Here is a 23,892-nt window from a genome sequence, read left to right as displayed (position 1 = left end):
CCAGGTGCATTGGGGTGACTGTTCGGTGTCACCAAGATGACGCTCCATGCCACCCGGGCAGCTGCACTCCTCTCTTGGGTGAGTAGTCTTCCTCTCTTTTATGTGAAGTTCTCCAGGAAGTTTGCAGGGGTAGGAGAGGAGTATATTAGGAGCCAGGGCTATGTAAAGTCTTCTCATCTCCAGATGAAAGAAATACAGTTTTCCCTTGCCTTGCCCCTTAGTTTTTTGTTTTTATTCTTTTAAAGATTTCATTTATTTATTCATGAGAGAGGCAGAGACACAGGCAGAGGGAGAAACAGGCTCCCAGTGGGAGCCTGATGCTGGGGGTGTCCAGGATCATGCCCTGAGCCCAAGACAGACACTCAACCACTGAGTCACCCAGATGTCCCTGCCTCTTAGTTTTTAACTTTCATTATTTCTGGTGGCATTGTTCCTAACAGTGATCCATGATGCTACTTGTATAGCATAGAAGAGACTCCCTTCAAAGCTTCTGTATACTTTTTTTTTTTTAAGATTTTATTTATTTATTCATGAGAGACAGGGGCAGAGAGAGAGAGAGAGAGGCAGAGCCGAGAGAGAAGCAGGTTCCCTGCAGGGAGCCCAATGTGGGACTCTATCCCAGGAACCTGGGATCATGACCTGAGGCAAAGGCAGATGCTCAACCAGTGAGCCACCCAGGTACCCCCAGCTTCTGTATACTTCTTAGGAGAGGTCTGTATTTCCTTTTGGTCATGGGAAGGTTGGCTGCAGGGCAGCACAGAGACCCATCTTCATTTGTTTTCCTGTGCATTTTCTTGACTAGAAGAGTTTATCCTGAACATCAGTGACATCCAGGGACTTTGGTCTTGAAAGGCATTTTATTGTAGGGCAGGGTTCCCCTTGCTTTCTTTACTGTGTTTCTTTCTGCTTCCATTGTCCTCTTGTTGCCTTCTTGATTACCTAAATCCTTATGCTAGATCTTTTCATATATCTTCTGTCCAAGATGAACAACGGCAAATGAAAGAGTAATACCAAGCTTGGGGAACAAAAAGCTGCAAGGAAGCAGAAGAGGACACAGAGTGTAGTTATGACAAGCCTGGGCCATGAACCAGGAGGACTCTGGGACCATGCTCTGAGCCAAAGGCAGATGCTCAACCACTGAGCCACCCAGGTGCCCCTGTAGGGTGGCTTTAATAAGACATTGTCTTTAATTGCTGTTAGATCTCTAGATAGGAAATATGTTTAAATATACAAAATGTGCATTCTTTGTCTTCAGTTTCTGAAATGTAAATTCTAGTACAGTTTAAAATTGGTATTTTTATATTTCTATTTTACATATTTTATATTTACATTACATTTTAGTGTTTAAGATCTATGTTAGAAACACCATCTCTTCCTTTTCCTCCCTTCACCCCTAAGAAGGGGCTGGTTGAGTTTGGGCACTGTGAGCTTTGTCTCCAGTTCAGTGGATTAACTGAATATTGTGGGATCATTCAGCTGAACTGTTTTAAGTTGATCAGTTTATTTATTTATGTAGGTCCTACACTTGTGTTGATGGTGAGTACTACTGTTACAGAGAACAGATACAGGTCTAGTTTTAGTTAACAACAGATATTTGTATACTTTTTTTGAATTTTTGAAAGTCAGAATGAACATACATTAAAATATTAGTATATAGTTAAATAGAATTTTTCTTTTAGAGATTTTTCAATTTAAAAATTTAGGCAGCTAAGGTGGATTTCCTAATACTGTAGCAATGTCCAGTAATGCTTGCTGTGTTAGTGGGAAGAGTGTGAGTAGAATAAACACATGTGACAATTATAGTTGAGGTTTAGGGAAAAACATGTAGGACAAAAAGGACTAGAAAGAAATACATCAAAATGCTAAAGGTGCATGTATTAAAATACTAGAATTGAGTGGTTTTTTTCCCAAAAAATTTTCAGTAATTTTTTAAAAGATTTTATTTACTTATTTGTGAGAGACAGAGAGAAACAGAGACATGGGCGGAGGGAGAAGCAGGCTTCCCACAGAGAGCCCAGTGCAGACTCTGATCCTCGGATCTGGGAACACAACCTGAGCCCTGAGCCGAAGGCAGATGCTGAGGCACCCAGACATCCCATCAGTAATTTTTTTTTTATATAACAGTGTAAAAACAAATTTATGTTTTACTTGAAATGTAGCTTGAAATTGTTCTGTACCCAGCAGTTAAGGTGAATGTATTGTTACAGGGAATAGGGGACTTTTTAAGATTTGACAGCCTTAAGGAACCCTGAAAACCTTATAGGCAGCTCTTGGGTTCTGCATTGAGCTTGGCCCTCATTCTCATGTTTTATTTTTATTTTATTTTTTTCATTCTCATGTTTTTGTTTTTGTTTTTTAAAGATTATTTTTATTTATTCATGAGAGACAGAGAGAGAGACACACAAGCAGAGGGAGAAGCAGGCTCTGTGCAGGGAGCCCTATGCAAGACCGATCCCGGGTCCTCAGGATCACGCCCTGGGCTGAAGGCAGTGCTAAACCGCTGAGCTACCAGGGCTGCCCTCATTCTCATGTTTTAAATCCTGACTAAAGATGAGGTAGTTTCTGTACTTCCTCAGCTTTCCAATAATTTGTCATTTGAGAGCAAAATGATGAACAGGAAGAAAATACATGTTTATTTTTATTTTTTATTTTTATTTTTTAAAGATTTTATTTATCTATTCATGAGAGACACAGAGAGAGAGAGAGAGGCAGAGACAAGGCAGAGGGAGAAGCAGGCTCCATGCAGGGAGCCTGATGTGGGACTCGATCCCAGGTCTCCAGGATCAGGCCCTGCGCTTAAAGGCGGTGCTAAACCGCTGAGCCACCTGGGCTGCCCGAAAATACATGTTTAGATCCATGAAAGAAACTATTGCTAGATTATTACTTAATTGATATAAGATGAATCCAGATTCCTTAAGTGACTTTAAATTAGCTAACTGGTGTGATTTCTCAGTCTTGTTACTGAACAAGCATTTGTAGTCCTTGAATGTTTTCCTTCAATAACAGGTATTAAGAGGAGGTGGTTTTGGATGCTTCAGTCTTGGCACTCTCCTCATTTTCAGCTGGTGGAAAAGAATCTTGGCCCGGAATATTCAGAATCTTCCTTGAAAATTTACATTGGCCTCTCCTGATGAATTAGTTTAGGCTTTTATCCCTAAAAGATGGCATAAATGTGTATTTAGGGCTTCAGTGATTGATCACATTTTATGCTCTATTTTTTTTTTTTTTTTTTTAACTTTTAACCTATTTTCATTTAGATCCATCTGGAAGTTGTTTTTAACTTAAACGTATTTAGGAGCATCTGGGTGACTCAGTCAGTTAAGCATCTCACTTGGGCTCAGGTCATGATCCCAGGGTCCTAGGATCAAATCTGGGTCTGGCTTCCTGCTCAGCGGGGAGCCTGCTTCTCCCTCCCTCCTGCTTATGCTCTCTTACTTGCTCTGCTCGCGCTCTCTCTCAAATAAATAAGTAAAATCTTTAAACTTGATTCCCTAGTGCAGTTGGTTGCTTTACTGAGAAGTAGAGGTTTTGCTGCATGTACTTCATTATTTTATTAATCATAATAGTGCTTTTGCAGTTAGTGCTTGTATCTTGTAGTGTGTTCTTGCATCCATAATCCTGTTTGAACCCATGCTGGTCCTCTCAAGTGAACAGTGTGGGGATTCTGTCCATTTGGCAAGTGAGAAAGTAGGCACAGAGAGAAATATGTTGATAACAAAGGTTCCTGGCTAGTTAGTGGAGGAGCTGGAGACAAAATCTTCATCTGGGAACTTCCAGCCTAGTTTATTTATTTCTTTTTTGTAATCTCTACACCCAGCATGGGGCTCTGACTCGTGACCCTGAGATCAAGAATAGCATGTGCTTCCGCCTGAGCCAGCCAGGTGTCCTGTAGCCTAGTACCTGTTAAAGAGCACATTTATAAACAGTAGAATCTCCTCATTGTACATGTCCACTGTGCTGAAGTTCTCACAAATACCTTGTCAGGCAGCCTGAGTTCTTCCCTCCTTCCTCAGTCTTGCACATGGGATTGATTGACCTAGCAAACCCTTTTTAACAAAGGTGAAGTTCAGCCCAGGCTTTTTCTAAACTCGGTAGCTTTGGAATTCATGAGTTTTTTCTGTAGAAGTTGACCGTATATGCTTATTGAATAACCTGTGTACCCGACTCATTTGCAGATGACTGTTGGTGAATTTCCTAGGTGTAGAGACTGAGTTAGAGGGGTGCCAGCCCGAAGGCAGAGAAGAGAAGCAGGCGATTGAATTGGAATGGACAAGTTTTTCCCTGGGGCTCCCAGCTCTTTTCCTCCCTCTTTTTTTTTTTTTTTTTAATTTTTATTTATTTATGATAGTCACACACACACACACACACACAGAGAGGCAGAGACATAGGCAGAGGGTGAAGCAGGCTCCATGCACTGGGAGCCCGACGTGGGATTCGATCCCGGGTCTCCAGGATCGCGCCCTGGGCCAAAGGCAGGCGCTAAACTGCTGCGCCACCCAGGGATCCCCTTTTTTTTTTTTTTTTTTAAGTCTTGTTGCCTCCATTTCTTCCTGTGTCAGCCAAAAATTTTCATGTCTGAGAAGAATTTTTTATTTTAATTTTTTAATATTTATTCATTCGTGAGAGACAGAGACACAGAGGGATAAGCAGGCTCCATGCAGAGAGCCCAATGTGGGACTTGATCCCACGACCTGGGATCATGCCTGAGCCCAAGGCAGATGCTTAACTCTGCTGAGCTACCTAGGTGTCCCAAGGAAAGAATTTTTTAAATGCATTAATAACCAGAGTTTCTATCTGTGTGGGAGTGTATAAAACATAGTATTTAATATAAGTTTTGCGTAGATACTTCAAAATTCTAGAGATAGAAAGGGCTATAGTGTGAAAATTTGAGCTACAGAGGGTTATAACGTACACACGCAAGAGATACAAAAAGGATAATATAAAAAGCCTTTCTTTTTCCCTCCTCTGACTTCTAGCCATCCAGTTCCTGTTTTCAGAGGCAGTGACAGTAGTTTCTCGTGTGTCCTTCCAGGAAACCATTCTATGCCTAGTTATATTTAAAGTATGGATCCCTAGTTCCAGCAGGAACATTGTAGGAGAATATAAGCTCTTGTTTAGTTGATGTGGGAGGAAGGACTCTGATGGCAGCATTCAGGTGGCTGCTCCTGGCCGAGTGGGGGCAGCAGCTGTCCTTGGCTGAAATGAAAGCTGGGCTCTTCCGCCCCCATGCCTGCAGCCTGCAGCTGTGGGCTCTCCCAGCCAGCTGGCGTCTGAGGAGCAGATTGAGCCACAGAGCTTCTGGCACTTCTGGCTATGGCAGTGGGCTCTTCCTTGTGTTTCGCAGGTGAACAGTCTGCATGTGGCTAGCCCTGTGGAGGCCGTGCTGCAGCTCCAGGACTGCAGCATCTTCATCAAGATCATTGACAGCATGTGAGTATACGCCACACCCTCTCCAGCCTTGCAGGTGAAGCTGTGTCTGGCCGGAGACCACATTTACTCCCTTTCCTTGCTGGCATCTGTGACCAGAAAGCATGGGCAGGACTGCTAGTGTGGAACCAGAGGCAAGGGCACCTTGCCTTGAGGGCACCAAGGGCCTCATCCTCCTGTCATTGTGTCTGCGGGCGAGGTCTCGCTCTTGTCCCACTCTGAGGCTTCCTCACGCTTGTGCGGGGGAGTTTCTGTGCCTCCACAGTGTTTCAGGAGCCTGCTTGGATGGAGCTCACTCTCTTCTTGTCTCAATGAGTCTTCCATAACCTCTCCTTGGGGCTTGCCCTTTTCTCAGGAGCCCTTCTGGCAACCTGTAGGGCCAGGAAGAAGAAAGGGGAAGCTCTTGCACTTGAGGGAAATAAGCAGCACATGAAAATCTTATCTCTAACCTGTTAGCACAGCACAGATATGCTCCTTTTTAAATCATTATAGCATTTCCGGGGTTTTTCAGCTGCCACGTTAACTTGCTTTGTGAGATCAGTTAGCATTGATAAGCTGCTTGTTGTCATGTAGCCAGGATCTAGTGAGCTTTGTTTTATATCTGTCTTTAGCACCTTACCTTTGAACATCCCAGTTATCTGGGAAATTAGAGTAGTGGGGCTTCCGCCTTATATCTTACCTCTCTGGGACTAAGCAAAGATGGGTCAAGCTATTATTCTAGGATCATATAGCTCATCCTTTTTCCTCTCATCAACTTTCAGGGATTATGGAGGGCAGAACTGACCTTGTTTTCACTTCTCTGTACTATGGGCAAAAGTAGAGTTTGGCCATAATATCAAGGATTGCAGGGACAGGGGAGAGGACCCTCCCCTTTTAAAGGAAAGTGCAGTCAACTCTGAGCCCCCAGGTCAGGGACATACTGAGGTGTTGAGGCTTTCTGTTCTCCACACACAGCAGTTAGGATGGTGTCAGGGAATCAGCATCTCTGTGAAGCAGCTTGGCCACCCCATTCATAGGGAAAGAATGTAGAACTGAGCTTGTCAAAGGCAGGGGGTGGGGCGGTGGGGGGGATGCTGGGTCTGATTCCCCTTGGCGTCTTCTGCACCTGGCTTAACCCAGTACATTGGTTAATATTCGTTGAGTAAGTAAATGAACGAAAATGTAGTTGGTAACTTTTCATCACCAAATCTAGTGGGGTTGAGTAGCCTGGAATAGATGGATTCACTGTTTATTTTTAATCTTTTAAATATATTTTTTGAAATGTATGTTGGTGGTGAGATGTCTTATCAGAGGTTTTTAAAGTCCCTGTGGCTCTAACCAGCACCTGCCTTAGTGAAGTGACTGTTTTCTTATTTTGGTACATAGAGTACCATTTTCTCTCCCAGTTACTCAGGCAGGACCTTTCAGCAGCATCTTGAATTCCTCCCTCTCTTTGGCAGTGATTCTGCTTGGTCACCATCCTCTCAGTTTGTCTTTTGAACGATTTCTCACATCCCTGGCTCTGCCTCATTGTGGATAAGCAGGCCCTAGTGACCTTGTCCTTCTCTAATCTGTGCATATTCCAGGGCATCCCTATTCATGTGATCTCTGGAACCTTCCTTCAGTCCTGCTCACATTGTGGCGCCCCACAGCTGGTGGCCCTCAGTGACTCTTCATTGCCAGGAGATTGAAATTGAAAATCTTCAGCTTTGGTTTTGAAGAGCTTTCATCAGGGGCTCATCTCCTCCCACTTCTTTCCTACTCATTCCTACCTTCATACCCTACCCGTTTTCTTTTTTTCCAATCTTACAGAATTTCCTAAGTTCTGGATTTTATTAACTGTATTATCACAGTGCTCCTCAGTTTATTCTTCTCATCCCCTTGTGGCCTGTAAACTGGTGATGAGATCTAAGATTGATTAGCTTAAGGTTTTCTTGTTGCTGTTTTCTGGTTTTTCTGCAAGGATACTTCGTAGGTGAAATTGTGTACCACCTATAAGTCAGCATTTTGCAATTTCTAATAAAAATGATTATTTTTCAAACCCTAATGAAGTGGTAAGTCTAGATCATTAACATCAGTGGCTGGTAAAACCATTAGGCTGACAATACCTAACCTATTTATTTTGAACATCACTGGAAGAGGCGCATTGCCCTCGTGTTGTAACATACAAGGGTGCAGCATGCTGTTTTGTTTTTTTAAGAATAGATCAAGGTGGGGTGCCTAGCCGGCCCAGTCAGTGGAGTACGCGACTCTTGATTTTAGGGTTGTGAGTTCAAGCCCCTCGTTGGGGATAGAGATTACTTAAAAAAATAAAATCTTAAAAAGAAAAAAAAATTTTCCAAGGAGCTTTTGCTTTTGAGGAGATAAATTCCCTTGACCTAATGACAAGAGCAATAGATAGGTCTGGGGGTAAGGATGTCCTTGGTTTAGCCACTGTAGTTTTTATAACCTGGTGGGAAATTTTCCTAGGGAGGGTTACAAATTGAAGATGCACATTTTCCAAGTTGTCTTCTAATGCACTGCCTGAGCCTTAGATTAAGAGGAGTGGAGGTGGATGGAGAGAGAGGGAGAGAGAACAGGAATATGTGTGTGTGTGTGTGAGAGAGAGAGAGAGAGAGAGAGAGAGAGAGAGAGTGTGGGGGGGGGGGGGGAGGAGAGGGGCTATTGAAATTCCAGGTTACCCTTAATCTCTGTCTCTGATTCAGGACAGTGCAGACCAGCTTCCTTTGGGAAAACAGATGTTCTTGGTGAATGTGTTCTGGCTTTATCACTGTGGATGGTGTTACTGTTACTTACCTAAATCAGACGCTAGTTCTCAGAGGAAGACGGTGGAGGATGGCAGGGTTGGTGGCAGGTAGCAGCTGTGGGAACTAAACAGGGCTTGTTCCTTGCCACTTGGCCTTCTCTCTGGGAAAATACATTGACATCAACCTCTCTTAACAAGTTTCCTTTCTGTTGTGTATATGAATAGCCTGGAGCAAAAAGGCAGTCTCATTTCTTTGATATCTGTGAGGCTTGAATAGTAAAGTTTAATAAAGTCATTTTGCCAAAAAACCTAAAGCCCTGACATTTGTGTCACTGACCTTGTCCTGTGCTCTTCCTGTAACAGAGCCTGTATCTGTGGGTCAGCCCGTATGTATAGGAGTACCTCCTGTACCCTAGCTTTCAGGTTACGCAGTTAAGAGTGGTCAATTGTAAATGATGCCATTGTATCAGTCAGTGCTGTAGGAATTCCTGAGAGGGAGTGCGGAGGCATGACTGGCAGTGGTTCTGGATGGCTTCCTGCCAGAGATAAGACTTGAATTCGGTTTTAAAGGATGGCCCGGATGGCTCCAGGTCCAGCATTTTTAAACCATGTTCTGTGCAGCTTGACTTACTCCAGGGGCTTAGTAGGGTAAAAAGAGGTTTTGTGATCAAATAGGTTTGGGAAATAATGCAGGTTGTATCTTTTTCTTTAGAAAATGTTCAGTTTGGTTTAATCTAGCATTTCCCAGACATTTAACCTGAGAACCCTCTTTATTTTTATCTAATGGAATACACTTAAGGAAATTGCTGCTGTGTGCTGAGGCAAGGAGTCACAGCGTTTTAGGGTGTGGGTGAGTAGGGAGGGTGGCTCTTTTAGGAGTCTGGGAGGAGGTTAGCACCTCCTGAAGGCTTTGTAGGCGTCCCTAATCCCAAACAGCTATCCAGAAAATGGGGGTTCACTTGGAAGAAGCCTTTGTAATCTTGTGAGAGAGAGAGAGAGAGAGAGAGAGAGATAAGGAGGTACATTCATGGCCTTGGCTTAGATATTGCTGATGCTTTGCAGGATATCGGGCAGTGCAAGTTCTCTGATTCCAGAGCCTGCCCTGCCCTCCAGAAACCTGGAGGGTTTGGCTGAAACCTGGAGATTCCGTAGAACCTGGATATTGAGGAATAAGAGGCTCCCTTAATCAGTTATCTTCAGCTGTAATAGCCCAAGAAGAAAAATCCACTTTGTAACTTGAAATGGAGCTCTTCACCCCTGAAATTGAAACCACTGTTGGGGCTGTGTGAGAGCTCCCCCTGCTGCCTCCCTGTCCTCCTTGCTCTCCAGCATGTAGCTTGCCTTTAGCTGCAGATCAAGTGTTGTCCTGAGGGGTGGTGCCCCCGGGTCTCAAGTCTGTTCAGCTTCAGCGTCCCACTCTTGATTTTGGCTCAGATTGTGACCTTGGGGTCGTCTGTGCTCAGCAGGGATTCTACTTGAGATTCTTTCTGTGCCCCTCCCCCTACTTGCCCCTGCTCTTTGTCTTTCTCAAATACATAAATGAAATCTTAAAAAAAAAAAAAAAAAAACAGTGTTATCCCTCGGCTTTAGCCATCCAGCCTTCTGTTCGCTGTGTGTTGGACTTTGCCTCAGCACTTTAGAGCCTTGGGAATTTCCTCCTGTTCTTTCCATTCTTGGGCCTGTTTTTCCCTCTGCATCATCTGCCTGACTCTTCCTGAGTTTCCCAGGCTTCCTGACCTTCTACAGTGGAGCTATTCCAGACTGTTGAGCCTAGCTTCCCCTTCATCTGTGCTGCCATCCTTTCCCATAGAGCTTCTTCATGTTTACTGCCAGGGTGGCAGAGTGGCATCTTTTTCAGGACTGCACGCCTCAAGTTCCCACTTCTTACCCACCACACAGTTCTTTCTGACCAAATGATGTTTTGGTAATCTCCCTTGCCTCCAGCATCTGCTCTGGTTCTTGGCCAGATCCAGTGCAGACCAGGCCTGGAGGAATGGGAAGGTGGTAGGTAATAGAGTAGCGAGGAGGGAAGGATTGCTGAGTACTCGAGTCCTGATACTTGTTCTTTTTCTAGCCACGGCACTGAAGAGGGGCAGCAGATCCTGCAACAGCCGGTGCCAGAGAGACTGGAATTTGTGTGCAGTTTTTTGCAAAGTAAGCACCTTTCTTTATCTAGCTAAGAAGGAGCTGCTTCCTCAACTCTTGGGACTTTGGAAGTCCAGAGGAGCCAGCTCACAGGTGTCTGGAGGAGCAAAGGCTCAAGGCTGCTGACTGTACCACAGGAATGAGTACAACTGTTTCTTCTGGGTCTGGTGATGCTGATGCCAGTCAGGAAGGAAGAGTGTTCCTTTAGTCCCTAGCCCATCTCTGAGATCTAGATAGAGCCAGAGGCTCAGTTTTTGGGACTTATCACCGTGGGCTCCTGTTCCCTCTCACCCTGGCCCCTGCCCCACTGCAAGAAGTTGGAGGCAAGGGATGGATCTGTGTTACCCTCTTTCCCTTGCAAGAAAAATATTTACCCTGGATAACTGAATTAATTGCCTAGGCAATGGATGTGGAGCAGAGGCATTTAGGTTGAAGTCTTGGCCCTTCTATTCACAGCTTGTGTGACCTTTCTGGACATAGGTTCCTTGTCTATAAAATGGAGCTAATCATAACTGCTCCTAAGGCTGATGGGTAGTAGGAACAGATGAAAAGCTAGCACAGTGCTTGTCAGTCCCCTCCCTTGTGCAGTCACACACAAGAATCCTCATCTTTGACCCGGGAGCTGTCTGCCGTCTCCCCCTCAGAATTATGGGAAAGATGTTAATAGGTTTAGATAAAGCAGAGAGTTGATAATGGGCATAAGAGCATAAGGACCAGGTGTCCCAAGTTCTCCTGGTCTCACTCGGCTTCAGTCTTCTTCTGTGACCTTACTTGGAACAAGACTCTAGAGTGACCTGGAATCTCTGGGCTCCTCCTCTGTGGTGCTGAGCAGGAGTTGAAGCATTGAGTGGGTGAGTGCAAGCTAGGTCATGGCCCAGAGCTGCTCTGAATTCCTAGCCTGCTTTTTTCTTGAACTTTTCCTGTAGCCCTTGGACTGATCTAGGATAGAACTAACTTCAGATGGAAATGTATATGTTGGGGGAGAGAGGACAATATAGGAGTAAGGAGGGAAGAAGTAAAGAGACTTTTGTCTCCTGGCCCCGCCAGAGACATCAATTTTGTTCTACTCTGAGGTGTTCTGATAATCTCAGGGATGGTGTCCAGGAAGTTAACCCTGTTTTCTATATTGTCATCATTCCAGAAAACCGAAAACATCCCTCTTCTCCGGAATGCCTAGTGTCCGTGCAGAAGGCAATAGAGGGGTCAGAGCTGGAATTGGCCAAGGTACATATGGAATACCAGATGTGAGGGGCAGAGGGTGGCACCAGAGGGACCTGCTGGGCCTTCTGTTAACCCAGGGGAAGTATCAGTGCTTTATTTCTGGGGCTCATGGAAGTTGGAGGTCAGCCACTTAGCTGAGGCAGAGGGTAATTCACCCCAATAATTCTAGGAGTCCATGCCATATGACAGAGAGGTTTGCTAGACTGTTGCTGTGGGCCTCAATAAAGACCTGACAGGAATCAGGTTTCACCCAGCTGTCATAAGTCTTTTTAGCTCAGTCTCCCTCATTCCCACTCCCGTTTCTGGGTGCTGGCCTATAGAGAGAGGGTAGCTTAAGCTTCATATTTAGGTTCCATGAGTTCAAGAATTCAGCTGCGCACCATGCTTTTTGCACAGTGGACAGTGGGTCCTCAGTCAGGTGTTTCTGGGTCCAGTTAAGGGCAGAGACCTAGGGCTGAAATCTCGAAGCTTCAGAAGAGCCTCCAGAATAGCTCAAGGTCCCCAGAACAGCCTAGAGAGGAGAGTACAGAGAAGAGAGACAGCCTTGCTCAGTGACTATTTCTCCTATTTGGCTTCTAGATGACTATGCTGCTCTTATACCACTCCACCATGAGCTCCAAAAGTCCCAGGGACTGGGAACAATTTGAATATAAGATTCAGGTAAGTCCTGTGCCTCCACCTCAAGCTGGTGGGCCTAGTCTGTACTTCATTGCTTTTCTTTAAACAGTATATAGTGTTTTCAAAAATTATACTGTAATTCTAACCATTCATTATAGAAAGTCTGGAAAATAAAAGTACAAAAGAAGGAAATAACAGTTGCCAGTAATCTCATCCCCAGAGATCACTGTTAACTTTTAAAGGATATACTTCCAAGTCCTTTTTTACACACATATGTTTTTGGTTTTTTTTTTTTTTTAACATACATTTAACTGCAGTCATAACTGTGCTATGATGGAATAATATGCAGAAATTGTTTTCTCCTCGTGTGTGTTCCCATGTGAGTGTGTATATTTTTTACATAAACGGTCACTCCTTTTGTCTCCTCCTTTCCTCTAATGGGAAGGATTAGTGAGAGACAATGTCTTTGACCATTGTGACAGTCTAGCTCAGAGTGGTTACTTTCTCCCCCCCCCCCCCCTCCTCTGCTCAGTCCCTAAGTGAAGAGGAGTTGGTGCATCTGCTTCATTATAAAGGGAATTGACCTGGTTTCCAGGAACTACTTGTCATGTGGGTCCTGGTGTTGGCTTTGTGTCCTGCAGCTGTCCTTTATTTCCCAGAGCAGGAGGAACTGGGATGCCACAGTGGGTAATGTAGGTGACTGCGGGGGCAGTGTCCAGGGAACTGTGGCCTTTCACATAGTGGTAAAAATGTTGAATCATCCCTTTTCATACTCCCTTAGCTCATGGCTCCTCTCTGAGGTTGTAGTTGTAGTGGCATGGGAGGAATGGGTGGGTCCTCTTTCAGCCTTTCCTCTGCTCTAAGCTGGTCATAGGCCTAGAAATAGAAATTCTAAAGGAATAAGGAACTGTAGCAGGGTTGGCCAGAAAAATTAGATCAACTTTGTAACTGAAATTCAGATAGAGGAGGGCAGATTTTACAGCTGAGTTGGTGGATAAGCTTTGAATGAGCCCTGGAGGGTTCTCAGAGAACAATGGTGAGGGTCATTTGGAAGAGGGCAACGTAGTTAAATATAAAAGCTTTCTGACTGCACTACTTTCTTTGCCTATTTTTTTTCTGTGGTCAGGAGTGAAGTCTGATAGGAACTCCTTCTAAACTTGAGTGCATTTTTAGGGGAACTGAGGGGGCGAGGGCAAGCAGTGTCAGCATGTCTCTGGTAGAATTTTCTCAGCTGAACTGTGGGGCTCTAGGCTTTGAGAGGAAGACTGGGCTCCTGCAGGCTCCTGGGGCTGGCATTACCAGTGTGGTATCCACCATCTCTTCAGGCCTCTCTGACATTCTTTGATCCTCCTTTTTCTCTCCCTCTGGCCCAGGCTGAGTTAGCAGTCATTCTCAAGTTTGTGCTGGACCATGAGGATGGGCTAAATCTAAATGAGGACATAGAGAACTTCCTGCAGAAAGGTACGTAGGGCCTACTCCTGAGGATGCTGCCCTGTCTGAGCTGGGGACTGCTAGGATCCTGAAGTATTGAGAAACACAGTGGGGGGTTTGTTTGGCTCCCAACACCAGGCACAGAGTGTGTGCTCCGGAAAAGTGTATGTCATGGAAAAGGTTGACTTCTGGGCCTTGTTGCCCTCATCCCAGTTCCTGTGGAGCTCTTCCTTGCTGCCTGGCAGTGCTGAAGCAGGACATGATAAGTGATCATGTCTGCTGGTAGGGTGTCTTTGATCACCCCACACATACCCTTTTTTTTTTTCTTTAAGTGATTGCTAAAAGCTGGGAGTAGTGCCTTTTCCCCACATGAAGCTTATGTTCAGTAAGGATAAGAATAAGTGCTAAAACAGAAAGTACCTAATCTACCAAATGTGTTGCTGGAAGTACAGGAGAAAGAGTGAGAGCTCCATAGGTCTTCTGATGAAGAGGCTGTCTAGTGAGGATAGGTTGTAAGATGTGGCTCTAGGCAGGTTCTCTGCCAGCTGCTGAATTTGATGATGCACAGGCTGAGGGAAAAGCAGGCTCCCTATGGGGAGCCTGTGGCACCCCGGGATCATGCCCCGAGCCAAAGGCAGATTCTCAACCACTGAGCCATCCAGGTGTCCCTCTCTTTGGCTCTTCAAATGGAGATGTTGGAAAAGTGAGTCTAGAATGTAGGCTAGGGCTGTGGGCCCAGGTTATGGGTTAGCAGGTCAGTGTGTAGATAGCCACTGAAGCCATGGGCACTGTGGGAAGAGCAGTGGGACCCCATCACATCCCATCAGGGATCTTAGAGAGTATGTAGAGGAGAGGAGGGGCAAATAGGGAGATCAGAAATGGGTATTTAGGGGTAGGAGAGCCATGTGAAGGTGGTCGTGGGAGCCAGGGGAGGCAAAGGTTTTGAGAAAGAGGTTGTGTTGGCAGTGTAAGATTTCAGAGTGGAGGAGTTCAGGAAGGAGGCCAGTGGCTCTGACCTGAGAAGTTGTTGGGCTGAGAGGAGGTCCTGCTCCGAGCAGTTCTCAAGCTGCCTCCGCAGTGTCGGATCCGGGGAAAAGCATGAGCATTTGATGACCCGTGGAAACAGAAGCCCCTTGTTTGACAGGGTTTAGTGCCACTGACCTCTTGGATAGTCGACATTGGGGTTCAGGCTCTGCCCAATGGCCTCCCTCTGCAGCTTACACATAAGTGTCTGGATTCACTTCCACTAAGGCAGGTTCTCAATTTCTAGAAAGATGCAAGATGTTCATCTTCTTACTAATCTTTGTATGATTGGCTTGCTTTTTTCCCCCAGCTCCTGTCCCTTCTACCTGTTCCAGCACCATCTCTGAAGAGCTGTCCCCACCCAGCCACCAGGCTAAAAGGGAGGTTCGCTTCCTAGAGCTACAGAAGGTTGCCTCTTCCAGTGGGAACAAGTATGTGCTGGGCCTCCTCTCATGGGACAGGGCCTCAACATCATCCAGTGCTCAAATCCCTGCATTCTAGAGGCTGACACTGTTCACCAGCCTGTTACATCATCAGACAGTGTTTGGAGTATCCTGTAGATGTTCTCACCTGGCCCAGTACCAATTAGGGGAATTGGTTGGGATCTATTTTTGGCGGAAGGCCTCCCTCAAAGGCTGTTCCCTGTTTATGGAATTCCTTTCTTTCATGGAGACTCTGCTAAAGTCTCTTCTCTCAGTGCAGCTCTGCAGAGGCAAGATTTTTTTTGACAAAGAAGTTAAGGCTTGGAGGAGGGAGAAGAACAGTTTTCTCAAGGTCCTGTCATGAGGTGGGAGATAGCCCTACAAACAGAGCTGAGGTGCTTGGCCTCCCAGCCAGTGCTCACAGCCCTAGAGCCCTGCTCACCCATCCCTGCCTGGTGCTGTTCCCTTCCGCCCTCCCATTTCGGGCTCTGACCATGGCATCTGGGCCATCTCTTTCTTTAGCTTCCTCTCAGGTTCTCCAGCCTCCCCGATGGGTGACATCCTGCAGACCCCACAATTCCAGATCAGACGGCTGAAGAAGCAGCTTGCGGATGAGAGAAATAACAGAGATGAATTGGAGCTGGAGCTGGCTGAGAACCGCAAGCTCCTCACCGAGAAGGGTAGGCGTCTAGTATGCTGGCAGATGTTCTGTGAATGAGCAGCATTTGGGATTTTCATCCAGGGAAGTGCCGGGCTTATGTGAGGAAGACCCCTCTGTTCCATTGTTGTCTGTTCTGCTGGCCCCGGAGCTTAGTACTCAGCCTTGGACCAGTCTGGCTGACCTCCTGGAAGTTGGTTCTGCCCTTGCCATCATCCTCCTTTCTCTGAGATTGGATGCCTCCCCTTCCTCTTCACTTCCCCATAGTTCTGTGCTGACCCTCCCCTCCCCTCCCCTCCCCTCCCCTGGGGCAGATGCACAGATAGCTGTGATGCAGCAGCGCATTGACCGCCTGGCTCTGCTGAATGAGAAGCAGGCGGCCAGCCCACTGGAGCCCAGGGAGCTTGAGGAGCTCCGTGGCAAGAATGAGAGGTAGGACTCTCCCTGCTTTTTTCCCAGCTCCCCATCCACACTTGTGTATTGGGGGGTGCTGCTGTCTTTTCTAACTGCTCCCCTTCCCTCACAGCCTCACTGTGCGTCTCCATGAGACTCTGAAGCAGTGCCAGGACCTGAAGACAGAGAAGAGCCAGATGGATCGCAAAATTAACCAGCTTTCTGAGGAGAATGGGGACCTTTCCTTTAAGGTGAATGTTTGGGGGGGGGGGGTCTGTCCCCAGCTGGAGGCCTGTTGGGGTGAGTTGGTCTGGAGGATTCCCAAGAGAGAGGGCTGAGAAGAATGTCCTGGCACCCTGTGCTTTAGCCTTTCCAGAGACCTGCATAGTTGGGCCTTTTCCTTGTCCCATAATTGGCTCCTGCCAGGGATTGGATTGTGGCCCTGAATTTTGAGTTCCGAGTTAAAGATGTGACTAAATATCATTGGTTTGAGGCTGGTTAGAAGAGTGGTCAGATGCCTGCAGCCCCTGGAGTTGGGGAAACACACAGCAGTGGTGGTGCTGGTTTCCACCTTGGGTGACGGGGATTCCCTCTTATCTGCCTCAGCTCCGGGAGTTTGCCAGCCACCTGCAGCAGCTCCAGGGTGCCCTCAATGACCTGACGGAAGAACACAGCAAGGCCAGTCGAGAGTGGGTGGAGAAACAGGCCCATCTCGAGAAGGAGCTCAGCACGGCCATGCACGACAAGGTGACCCATCTGCTTCGGGGAGTCAGGACCACAGTCTTGACCACCTGTTCAAAGCTGAATTCCATTTACCACTATTCTGTGGGGCTTTTGGGAAGTAAGCTGACTCCTCTTCAAATTTTAATAGTGTGCTGTAATGGAAAGATTGTGGGCTGAAGTCCAGTACACCTTTGAATCTTGTCTTTGCGGTTTTTAAGGTGGGATCTTGGTTGAATTATTTGACCTCTTTCTGTCTAAGCATACTTTGTTTAAAGTGGGAAAATTAGTGAGTAGCTGCCTCATCACCCACTGTAGAGCTTGACATATTGTATGGTGCAGAGTTAGCTTTCAGTGAATTCATTTTTTTTTTTTAAGCTTTTACTTATAGGGGTGCCTGGGTGGCTCAGTCATAGGGGTGCCTGGGTGGCTCAGTCAGTTAAGCTTCTGACTCCGGGTTTCCACGCAGGTTGTGATCTCAGGGTTGTGAAATCAAGCCCTGTATTGGGCTCCTTGCTCAGCGCAGTCTGCTTAAGATTCTCCTTCCTTCCTTCCTGCCTGCCCTTACCATTCATGCTCTCATTCTTAAATAAATAATTTTTTAAAATAAAAAATCTTTTATTTTTTATTAATTTTATTTATTTGTTTGTTAAAGATTTTATTTATTTACTCGTGAGAGACAGAGAGAGAGAGAGAGGCAGAGACACAGGCAGAAGGAGAAGCAGGCTCCATACAGGAAACCTGATGTGGGACTCGATCCGGGGTCTCCAGGATCATGTCCTGGGCTGAAGGCAGCGCTAAACCGCTGGGCCACCGGGGCTGCCCAAAAATTAAAAAATCTTTTTTATTTATTTTTTATTTTTTTTATTTTTTATTATTATTTTTTTTAATCTTTTAAAAAGTAATCTCTATATCTAGTGTGGGGCTCAAACCTATAATCTTGAGATCAAGAGTTGCATGCTCCACCGACTGAGCCAGTTAGGTGCCCCCACTATTATTTCATTTTTAAAGATTTTATTTATTCAAGAGGGATGGAGCATGAGCAAGTGAAGGGCAGAGGGACAGGGAAGAGCAGGGGCTCAATGCAGGGCTTGATCCTAGGACCCTGGAATCATGACCTGAGCTGAAGGCATGTAACCAACTGAGCCACTCCAGGGCCCCCCCCCCCCAACTATTATTTTTATTACTGTTTTTAAGAACCCAACTCTACCACTTACTAATTAGTTCTAGGGCAAGACATTTAACATCTGAGCTTCAGATCTTGCTCTGCAAAAGGAGGATAGTAATAGCTGCCTCTGATATCTGTCTGGTGGATTAGGAATTCAGAGAGGATCCAACACAGTCCTCCCTCTGGCTTTGTGAACAGTGGGGGTGGGGCTGAAGGACGGGTGGGAGGTGCTATGGTTGCTGTTCCCAGGCAGGCTGGGGAGATTTATATGTAAATTTATATATAAATTTTTTTTAAGATTATTTATTTGAGAGAGAGAAGCATGAGTGCACAAGTAGGGAGGGAAGGGCAGAGGGACAGAGAGAATCTTAGACTCCCTGCTGAGTGGGGAGCCTGATGCAGGGATTGATCTCACGACCCTGAGATCATGACCTAAGCTGAAATCAAGAGTTAGACACTTAACTGCTTGAGCCACCCCTTAAAAATACGGGGATATTTTTAAGCTGGTGAGTGTTTGGATAATCTGGGAGCCAAGACTTGTCTGAGGGAAGGGTATGTAGTAAGGGTATCTGAAGTAAACTAAGATTTACTACTTTTTTTTTAAAGTAAGGAAATCTGAAGTAAATTAAGTGGCCTGGGAGAAGAAATAGCAAGTCATATGGCTTAATTCAGCCCTGAAACTAGGGCTAGAGAATCAGGTACCTCATGATCCCAGGTCCACGGTTTCTGGATTTTTTCCAAGGCAATCTTGGTAACAGGGTGTTAGACCTCCATAGGTTGGTTGTTGGTAACCTGGTGCCTGTTCCATTTCTGTTCACGTGAGGCTCTTGTTTACTCTTAGAAATGCCTTGAAGAGAAGAACGAAATCCTTCAGGGAAAACTCTCGCAGCTGGAAGAACATTTGGCCCAGCTACGGGACAACCCACCCCGGGAGAAGGGCGAAGTGTTGGGGGATGTCTTGCAGGTAGGAACACACAGGAGCAGAGGTTGAGACCTGTGTCCCAAGGTTGGTGTGGGCCTGTGTTTGGTACATTCCTTCCTTCATTCTCACGGGGGCTGGTGATTGAGGAGTCGTGTTGATCCTCATTTGTCTCTATCTCATCAGCTGGAAACCCTGAAGCAAGAGGCGGCCTCTCTCGCTGCAGACAACACCCGGCTTCAAGCCAGGGTGGAGGTGCTGGAGACTGAGCAGGCACAGTGGGAGACCAAGCTGCTGGCTGAGCAGGGCCGCTTTGAGGAAGAAAAGCAGCAGCTGGCTGGCCTTGTTGCTGAGCTGCAGGGCTCCCTGTCCAGCCTCGGCCAGGCAAAGGAAGAGCTGGAGCAGGCCTCTCAGGCTCAGGGGGCCCGGATGTCTGCCCAGGTAGCCACTCTGACTTCTGAGCTCACCGCCCTCAATGCCACTCTCCAGCAGCAGGATCAGGAACTGGCCAGCCTGAAACAGCAGGCCAAAAAGGACCAGGCCCAGCTAGCACAGACCCTCCAGCAGCAAGAACAGGCCTCCCAGGGCCTTCGCCAACAGGTGGAGCAGCTGAGCAGCAGCCTGAAGCAAAAGGAGCAGCAGTTAGAGGAAGCTGCCCAGGAGCAGGAGGTAGCCAGGCAAGACCATGCCCAGCGATTGGCCACTGCTGCCGAGGAGCGGCAGGCCGCTTTAAAGGAGAGGGATTCTGCCCTCCAGCAGCTGGAGGCTCTGGAGAAGGAGAAGACAGCTAAGCTAGAGGTCCTGCAACAGCAACTTCAGGCTGCTAATGAAGCCCGGGACAGCGCCCAGGCCTCGGTGACTCAGGCCCAACGGGAGAAGGCAGAGCTGAGCCAAAAGGTAGAGGAACTCCATGCCTGTGTTGAGGCAGCCCACCAGGAGCAGTGTGAGACCCAGGCCCAGGTGGCCGAGCTGAAGGCCCAGCTGAGGTCTGAGCAGCAGAAAGCAACTGAGAGAGAAAGGGTGGCCCAGGAGAATGGCCAGTTCCAGGAGCAGGTCCGGGCTCTTGAGGAGTCCTTGAAGGTCACCAAGGGCAGCCTGGAAGAGGAGAAGCGCAGGGCCTCAGACGCCCTGGAAGAGCAGCAGCGTCACATCTCTAAGCTGGAGGCAGAGACCCGGTGTCTGATGGAACAACATAAGCAGGAACGGAAGGAGCTAGAAGAAGAGAGATCTGGGCGCAAGGGGCTGGAGGCCCGGTTACGGCAGCTTGGGGAGGCCCATCAGACTGAGCGGGAAGCCCTGCAGCGGGAGCTGGCGGAGGCCATAGCCTCCCAGCGTGAGGCTGAGGGTGAGTGTGAACAGCTTGCCAAGGAGGTGGCCACGTGGCGCGAGCGGTACGAGGATAGCCAGCAAGAGGAGGCACAGTACGGTGCCCTGTTCCAGGAACAGCTGATGACCCTGAAAGAGGAATGCGAGAAGGCCCGCCAGGAACTACAGGAGGCCAAGGAGAAGGTGGCAGGGATAGAGGCCCACAGCGAGCTCCAGATCACCCGGCAGCAAAATGAACTAGCTCAGCTGCATGCCAACCTGGCCAGAGCCCTCCAGCAGGTCCAGGAGAAGGAGGTCAGGGCCCAGAAGCTTGCCGATGACCTCTCTGCTCTGCAGGAGAAGATGGCAGCCACCAGCAAGGAGGTGGCCCGCCTGGAGGCATTGGTGCGGAAGGCAGGAGAGCGGCAGGAAACGGCCTCCCGTGAGCTGCTCAAGGAGCCCCCGAGGCCCGGAGACAGAGAGCCGGAGTGGCGGGAAGAGCAGCAGGGACGCCCGTTCTGCAGCACGCAGGCTGCACTGCAGGCCATGGAGCGGGAGGCCGAGCAGATGGGCAGTGAACTGGAGAGGCTCCGGGCTGCCCTGATAGAGAGCCAGGGCCAGCAGCAGGAGGAACGTGGGCAGCAGGAGAGAGAGGTGGCTCGCCTGACCCAGGAGCGGGGCCGGGCCCAAGCTGATCTTGCCCTGGAGAAGGCCGCCAAGGCAGAGCTGGAGATGCGGCTGCAAAATGCTCTCAATGAGCAGCGTGTGGAGTTTGCGACCCTGCAGGAAGCCCTGGCCCATGCCCTGATGGAAAAGGAAGGGAAGGACCAGGAGCTGGCCAAGCTTCGTGGGCAGGAGACGGCCCAGAGAACAGAGCTGGGGGAGCTTCAGCAAACTGTGCAGCGACTGAAGGAACAGCTGGCCAAGAAAGAGGAGGAGCACCAACAGTCTCTAGGGCCGGCCAGTGGAGAAGACTCTTCTGGGTTGGGAGTGCAGTCCGAGGCTACTGGAAAGAGCGAGCGAAAAGCCCCTGAGCTTGAGGCTCTCCGGGCAGAGGTGAACAAGCTGGAGCAGCAGTGCCGGGAGCACCAGGAGAAGGCCTCTGGCCTGGAGCGCAACCTGGAGTGTGAGCGCGCCTCCCGCACGGAGCAGGCTGCTGCTCTGGAGACTTTGCAGGGTTGCTTAGAGGAGAAGGCCCAGGAACTGGGGCGCAGTCAGGATGCCTTAGCCACAGTCCAGAGGGAGCTGGCTACCCTCCGTGCCAAGGCCCAAGACCATAGCAAGGCTGAGGACGAGTGGAAGACCCAAGTGGCCCGGGGCCAGCAGGAGGCTGAGAGGAAGAACAGCCTCATCAGCAGCTTGGAGGAGGAGGTGTCCATCCTGAACCGCCAGGTCCTGGAGAAAGAGGGTGAGAGCAAGGAGTTGAAGCGGCTCGTCGTAGCTGAGTCGGAGAAGAGCCAGAAGCTGGAGGAGAGGCTGCGGCTGCTCCAGGCAGAGACTGCCAGCAACAGCGCCAGGGCTGCTGAACGCAGCTCTGCTCTGCGGGAGGAGGTCCAGACCCTCCGGGAGGAGGCAGAGAAACAGCGGGTGGCTTCGGAGAGCCTGCGGCAGGAGCTGGCCTCGCAGGCAGAGCGAGCGGAAGAGCTGGGCCAGGAGTTAAAGGCATGGCAGGAGAAGTTCTTCCAGAAGGAGCAGGCCCTCTCGGCCTTACAGCTGGAGCATACCAGCACGCAGGCCCTAGTGAGCGAGCTGCTGCCTGCTAAGCACCTGTGCCAGCAGCTACAGGCCGAGCAGGCAGCTGCTGAGAAACGCCATCGTGAGGAGTTGGAGCAAAGCAAGCAGGCAGCTGGGGGGCTGCGGGCAGAGCTGATGCGGGTGCAGCGGGAGCTTGGGGAGCTGGTGCCCCTGCGGCAAAAGGTGGCAGAGCAAGAGCGAGCAATGCAGCAGCTGCGGGCTGAGAAGGCCAGCTATGCAGAGCAGCTGAGCATACTGAAGAAGGCTCATGGCCTGCTGGCAGAGGAGAACCGGGGGCTGGGTGAGCGGGCCAGCCTTGGCCGGCAATTTCTGGAAGTGGAGCTGGACCAAGCCAGGGAGAAGTATGGCCAAGAGCTGGCAGCTGTGCGTGCTGATGCTGAGACCCGTCTGGCTGAGATGCAGCGGGAAGCGCAGAACGCTGCCCGGGAGCTGGAGGTGATGACTGCCAAGTACGAGGGTGCCAAGGTCAAGGTCCTGGAGGAGAGGCAGCGGTTCCAGGATGAGAGGCAGAAGCTCACTGCCCAGGTACGATGCCCCCAAAGGTTGGACCTGAGGGGAGGGACGTTGTTTCCTCTTGTCTTTTGTCCCCTCACTAGCTGGGTGGCTGGTAGAGCCCCCTACTGTCCTAAAGAAAATACCAGTAGCTTCCTCTTCTCCTGAAGGCTCTGTCCCTGGAGAGTGGACCTGTGAAGGCCATCAGCCCGCCCTAGAGGCACACATGGTGCTAGGCAGGTATACCTGCAGTGGAGACCCTAGGAGGCACTGGGGGCAAGAGTGAGCCAAAGTGGCATTTCTTTAAAACTACTAGCAGTCTCATTCCTTGGAGGAAAGTCTCAGCCTCAGTGAGCTCAGCCTGGCAGCAGGGCTGGTGCCCCTTGGGCCCTCATTTCACTGTCTCCATTGCTCCTCCCCCATGCACAGGTGGAACAGCTAGAGGTATTTCAGAAAGAGCAAACTAAGCAGGTAATGCCTGGGGTCCCCGCTAAATGCTGGCTGCTTAAACGGTGACCCGTCTCCGTGCATGATCCCGGCCGTGGCTTGCCTCCGCCTGCTCCCGTTGTGAACTGTTTGCCAAGGGGGCAGGGTCGAGCCCTGGAGTCCGGGCCCGGGCTGCCCAGGAGTGCAATGTGCTGGGCCCTCTCTCGGGCCTCATCCCACCCAGCCCAGGTCGGCCTCCCCATCCTTCTGTCCTTTCTCTCATCTGCATGTCAGGGATGAGGGATAGGGTAGGCTTTATCTTTCCCATGTCTGGACCAGTGACTGGCATTCCTTGGATTCCCACATCTCCAAGTTCTGTTCCGAGTGTGGGTGCCAAACTGGGAGGAACAGCAGAGGGAGCATGGGGCTTGTTTAACACAGCCCCCCTTCATTTCTGCAGAAGCCCACAAGGATGATAGGAAAGCAGCCCTCACAGGTCAGGGAGGGTCGTGAGCTCAGGACACCTGCCTGTCCCTGTGGGGCTTCAACCCTGAGCATCCAGTAGAGCTGTCTGGGAGCAGGAGAGCCAAGCTTGACCGGAGACGGGAGGTGGCATGGCCTGGCTGCTGGGCCCTCATAAGGATTTCCCTGTGGTGCCCTAGATGTTAGGGCTATTGGACTGGCATTTAGTGGGAGCACCCTTTCTCTACCACCCCTCCTACTGAGTTCCATCAGGCCTACTGAGGAATTGGGCCCTCCTCTCCTTCCATCACCTCCAGGGAGCCTGAGATGATGGAGGCAGTCAAACCGAATAGCAAACAGTCAACAATGGAGCTCTTGCCTCTCGTCTTTGCTGCTCCTGCTTGAGCTCCCAGAATGCCTGGAGGAGCCAGCAGTGCTTATGGCTGTTATGCTCCTTTTCAATCCCTCTCTTCCTCTGCTCCTCTTCTCTCTGGGAGTGGGATGGGCTTTGGATAGAAGGGCTACCCCTACTCTTGTCCAGCAGTTGGCCTCCCGGTGCTAACGCCACCAGCCACATTGCTA

General features: G+C 49.0%; 1 protein-coding gene across 30 annotated transcripts in view; it reads left to right on the top strand.

Moving 5' to 3' along the window:
- NUMA1 (nuclear mitotic apparatus protein 1) overlaps positions 1–23,892 on the top strand; it is a 75,437-nt gene that overhangs the window by 42,891 nt on the left and 8,654 nt on the right. For 16 of the 30 annotated variants that reach the window (XM_072725836.1, XM_072725819.1, XM_072725820.1 and 13 more), the window contains exons 2-15: positions 5–78; positions 5,345–5,430; positions 10,227–10,306; positions 11,439–11,521; positions 12,098–12,178; positions 13,510–13,597; positions 14,901–15,021; positions 15,535–15,692; positions 15,985–16,102; positions 16,197–16,314; positions 16,670–16,810; positions 18,793–18,915; positions 19,057–22,455; positions 22,852–22,893. In XM_072725836.1, coding sequence (XP_072581937.1) covers positions 37–78; positions 5,345–5,430; positions 10,227–10,306; positions 11,439–11,521; positions 12,098–12,178; positions 13,510–13,597; positions 14,901–15,021; positions 15,535–15,692; positions 15,985–16,102; positions 16,197–16,314; positions 16,670–16,810; positions 18,793–18,915; positions 19,057–22,455; positions 22,852–22,893 — 4,680 coding nt within the window. In that variant the 5' untranslated portion in view covers positions 5–36. The remainder of the gene's footprint in view (positions 1–4; positions 79–5,344; positions 5,431–10,226; positions 10,307–11,438; positions 11,522–12,097; positions 12,179–13,509; positions 13,598–14,900; positions 15,022–15,534; positions 15,693–15,984; positions 16,103–16,196; positions 16,315–16,669; positions 16,811–18,792; positions 18,916–19,056; positions 22,456–22,851; positions 22,894–23,892) is intronic. The other 14 variants (XM_072725828.1, XM_072725846.1, XM_072725829.1 and 11 more) reach the window with 1 other exon arrangement.

Source organism: Vulpes vulpes, chromosome 11 (assembly GCF_048418805.1).
Source record: "Vulpes vulpes isolate BD-2025 chromosome 11, VulVul3, whole genome shotgun sequence".
Lineage (NCBI taxonomy): Eukaryota > Metazoa > Chordata > Mammalia > Carnivora > Canidae > Vulpes > Vulpes vulpes.
This window is presented reverse-complemented; position numbering and strand designations above follow the sequence as displayed.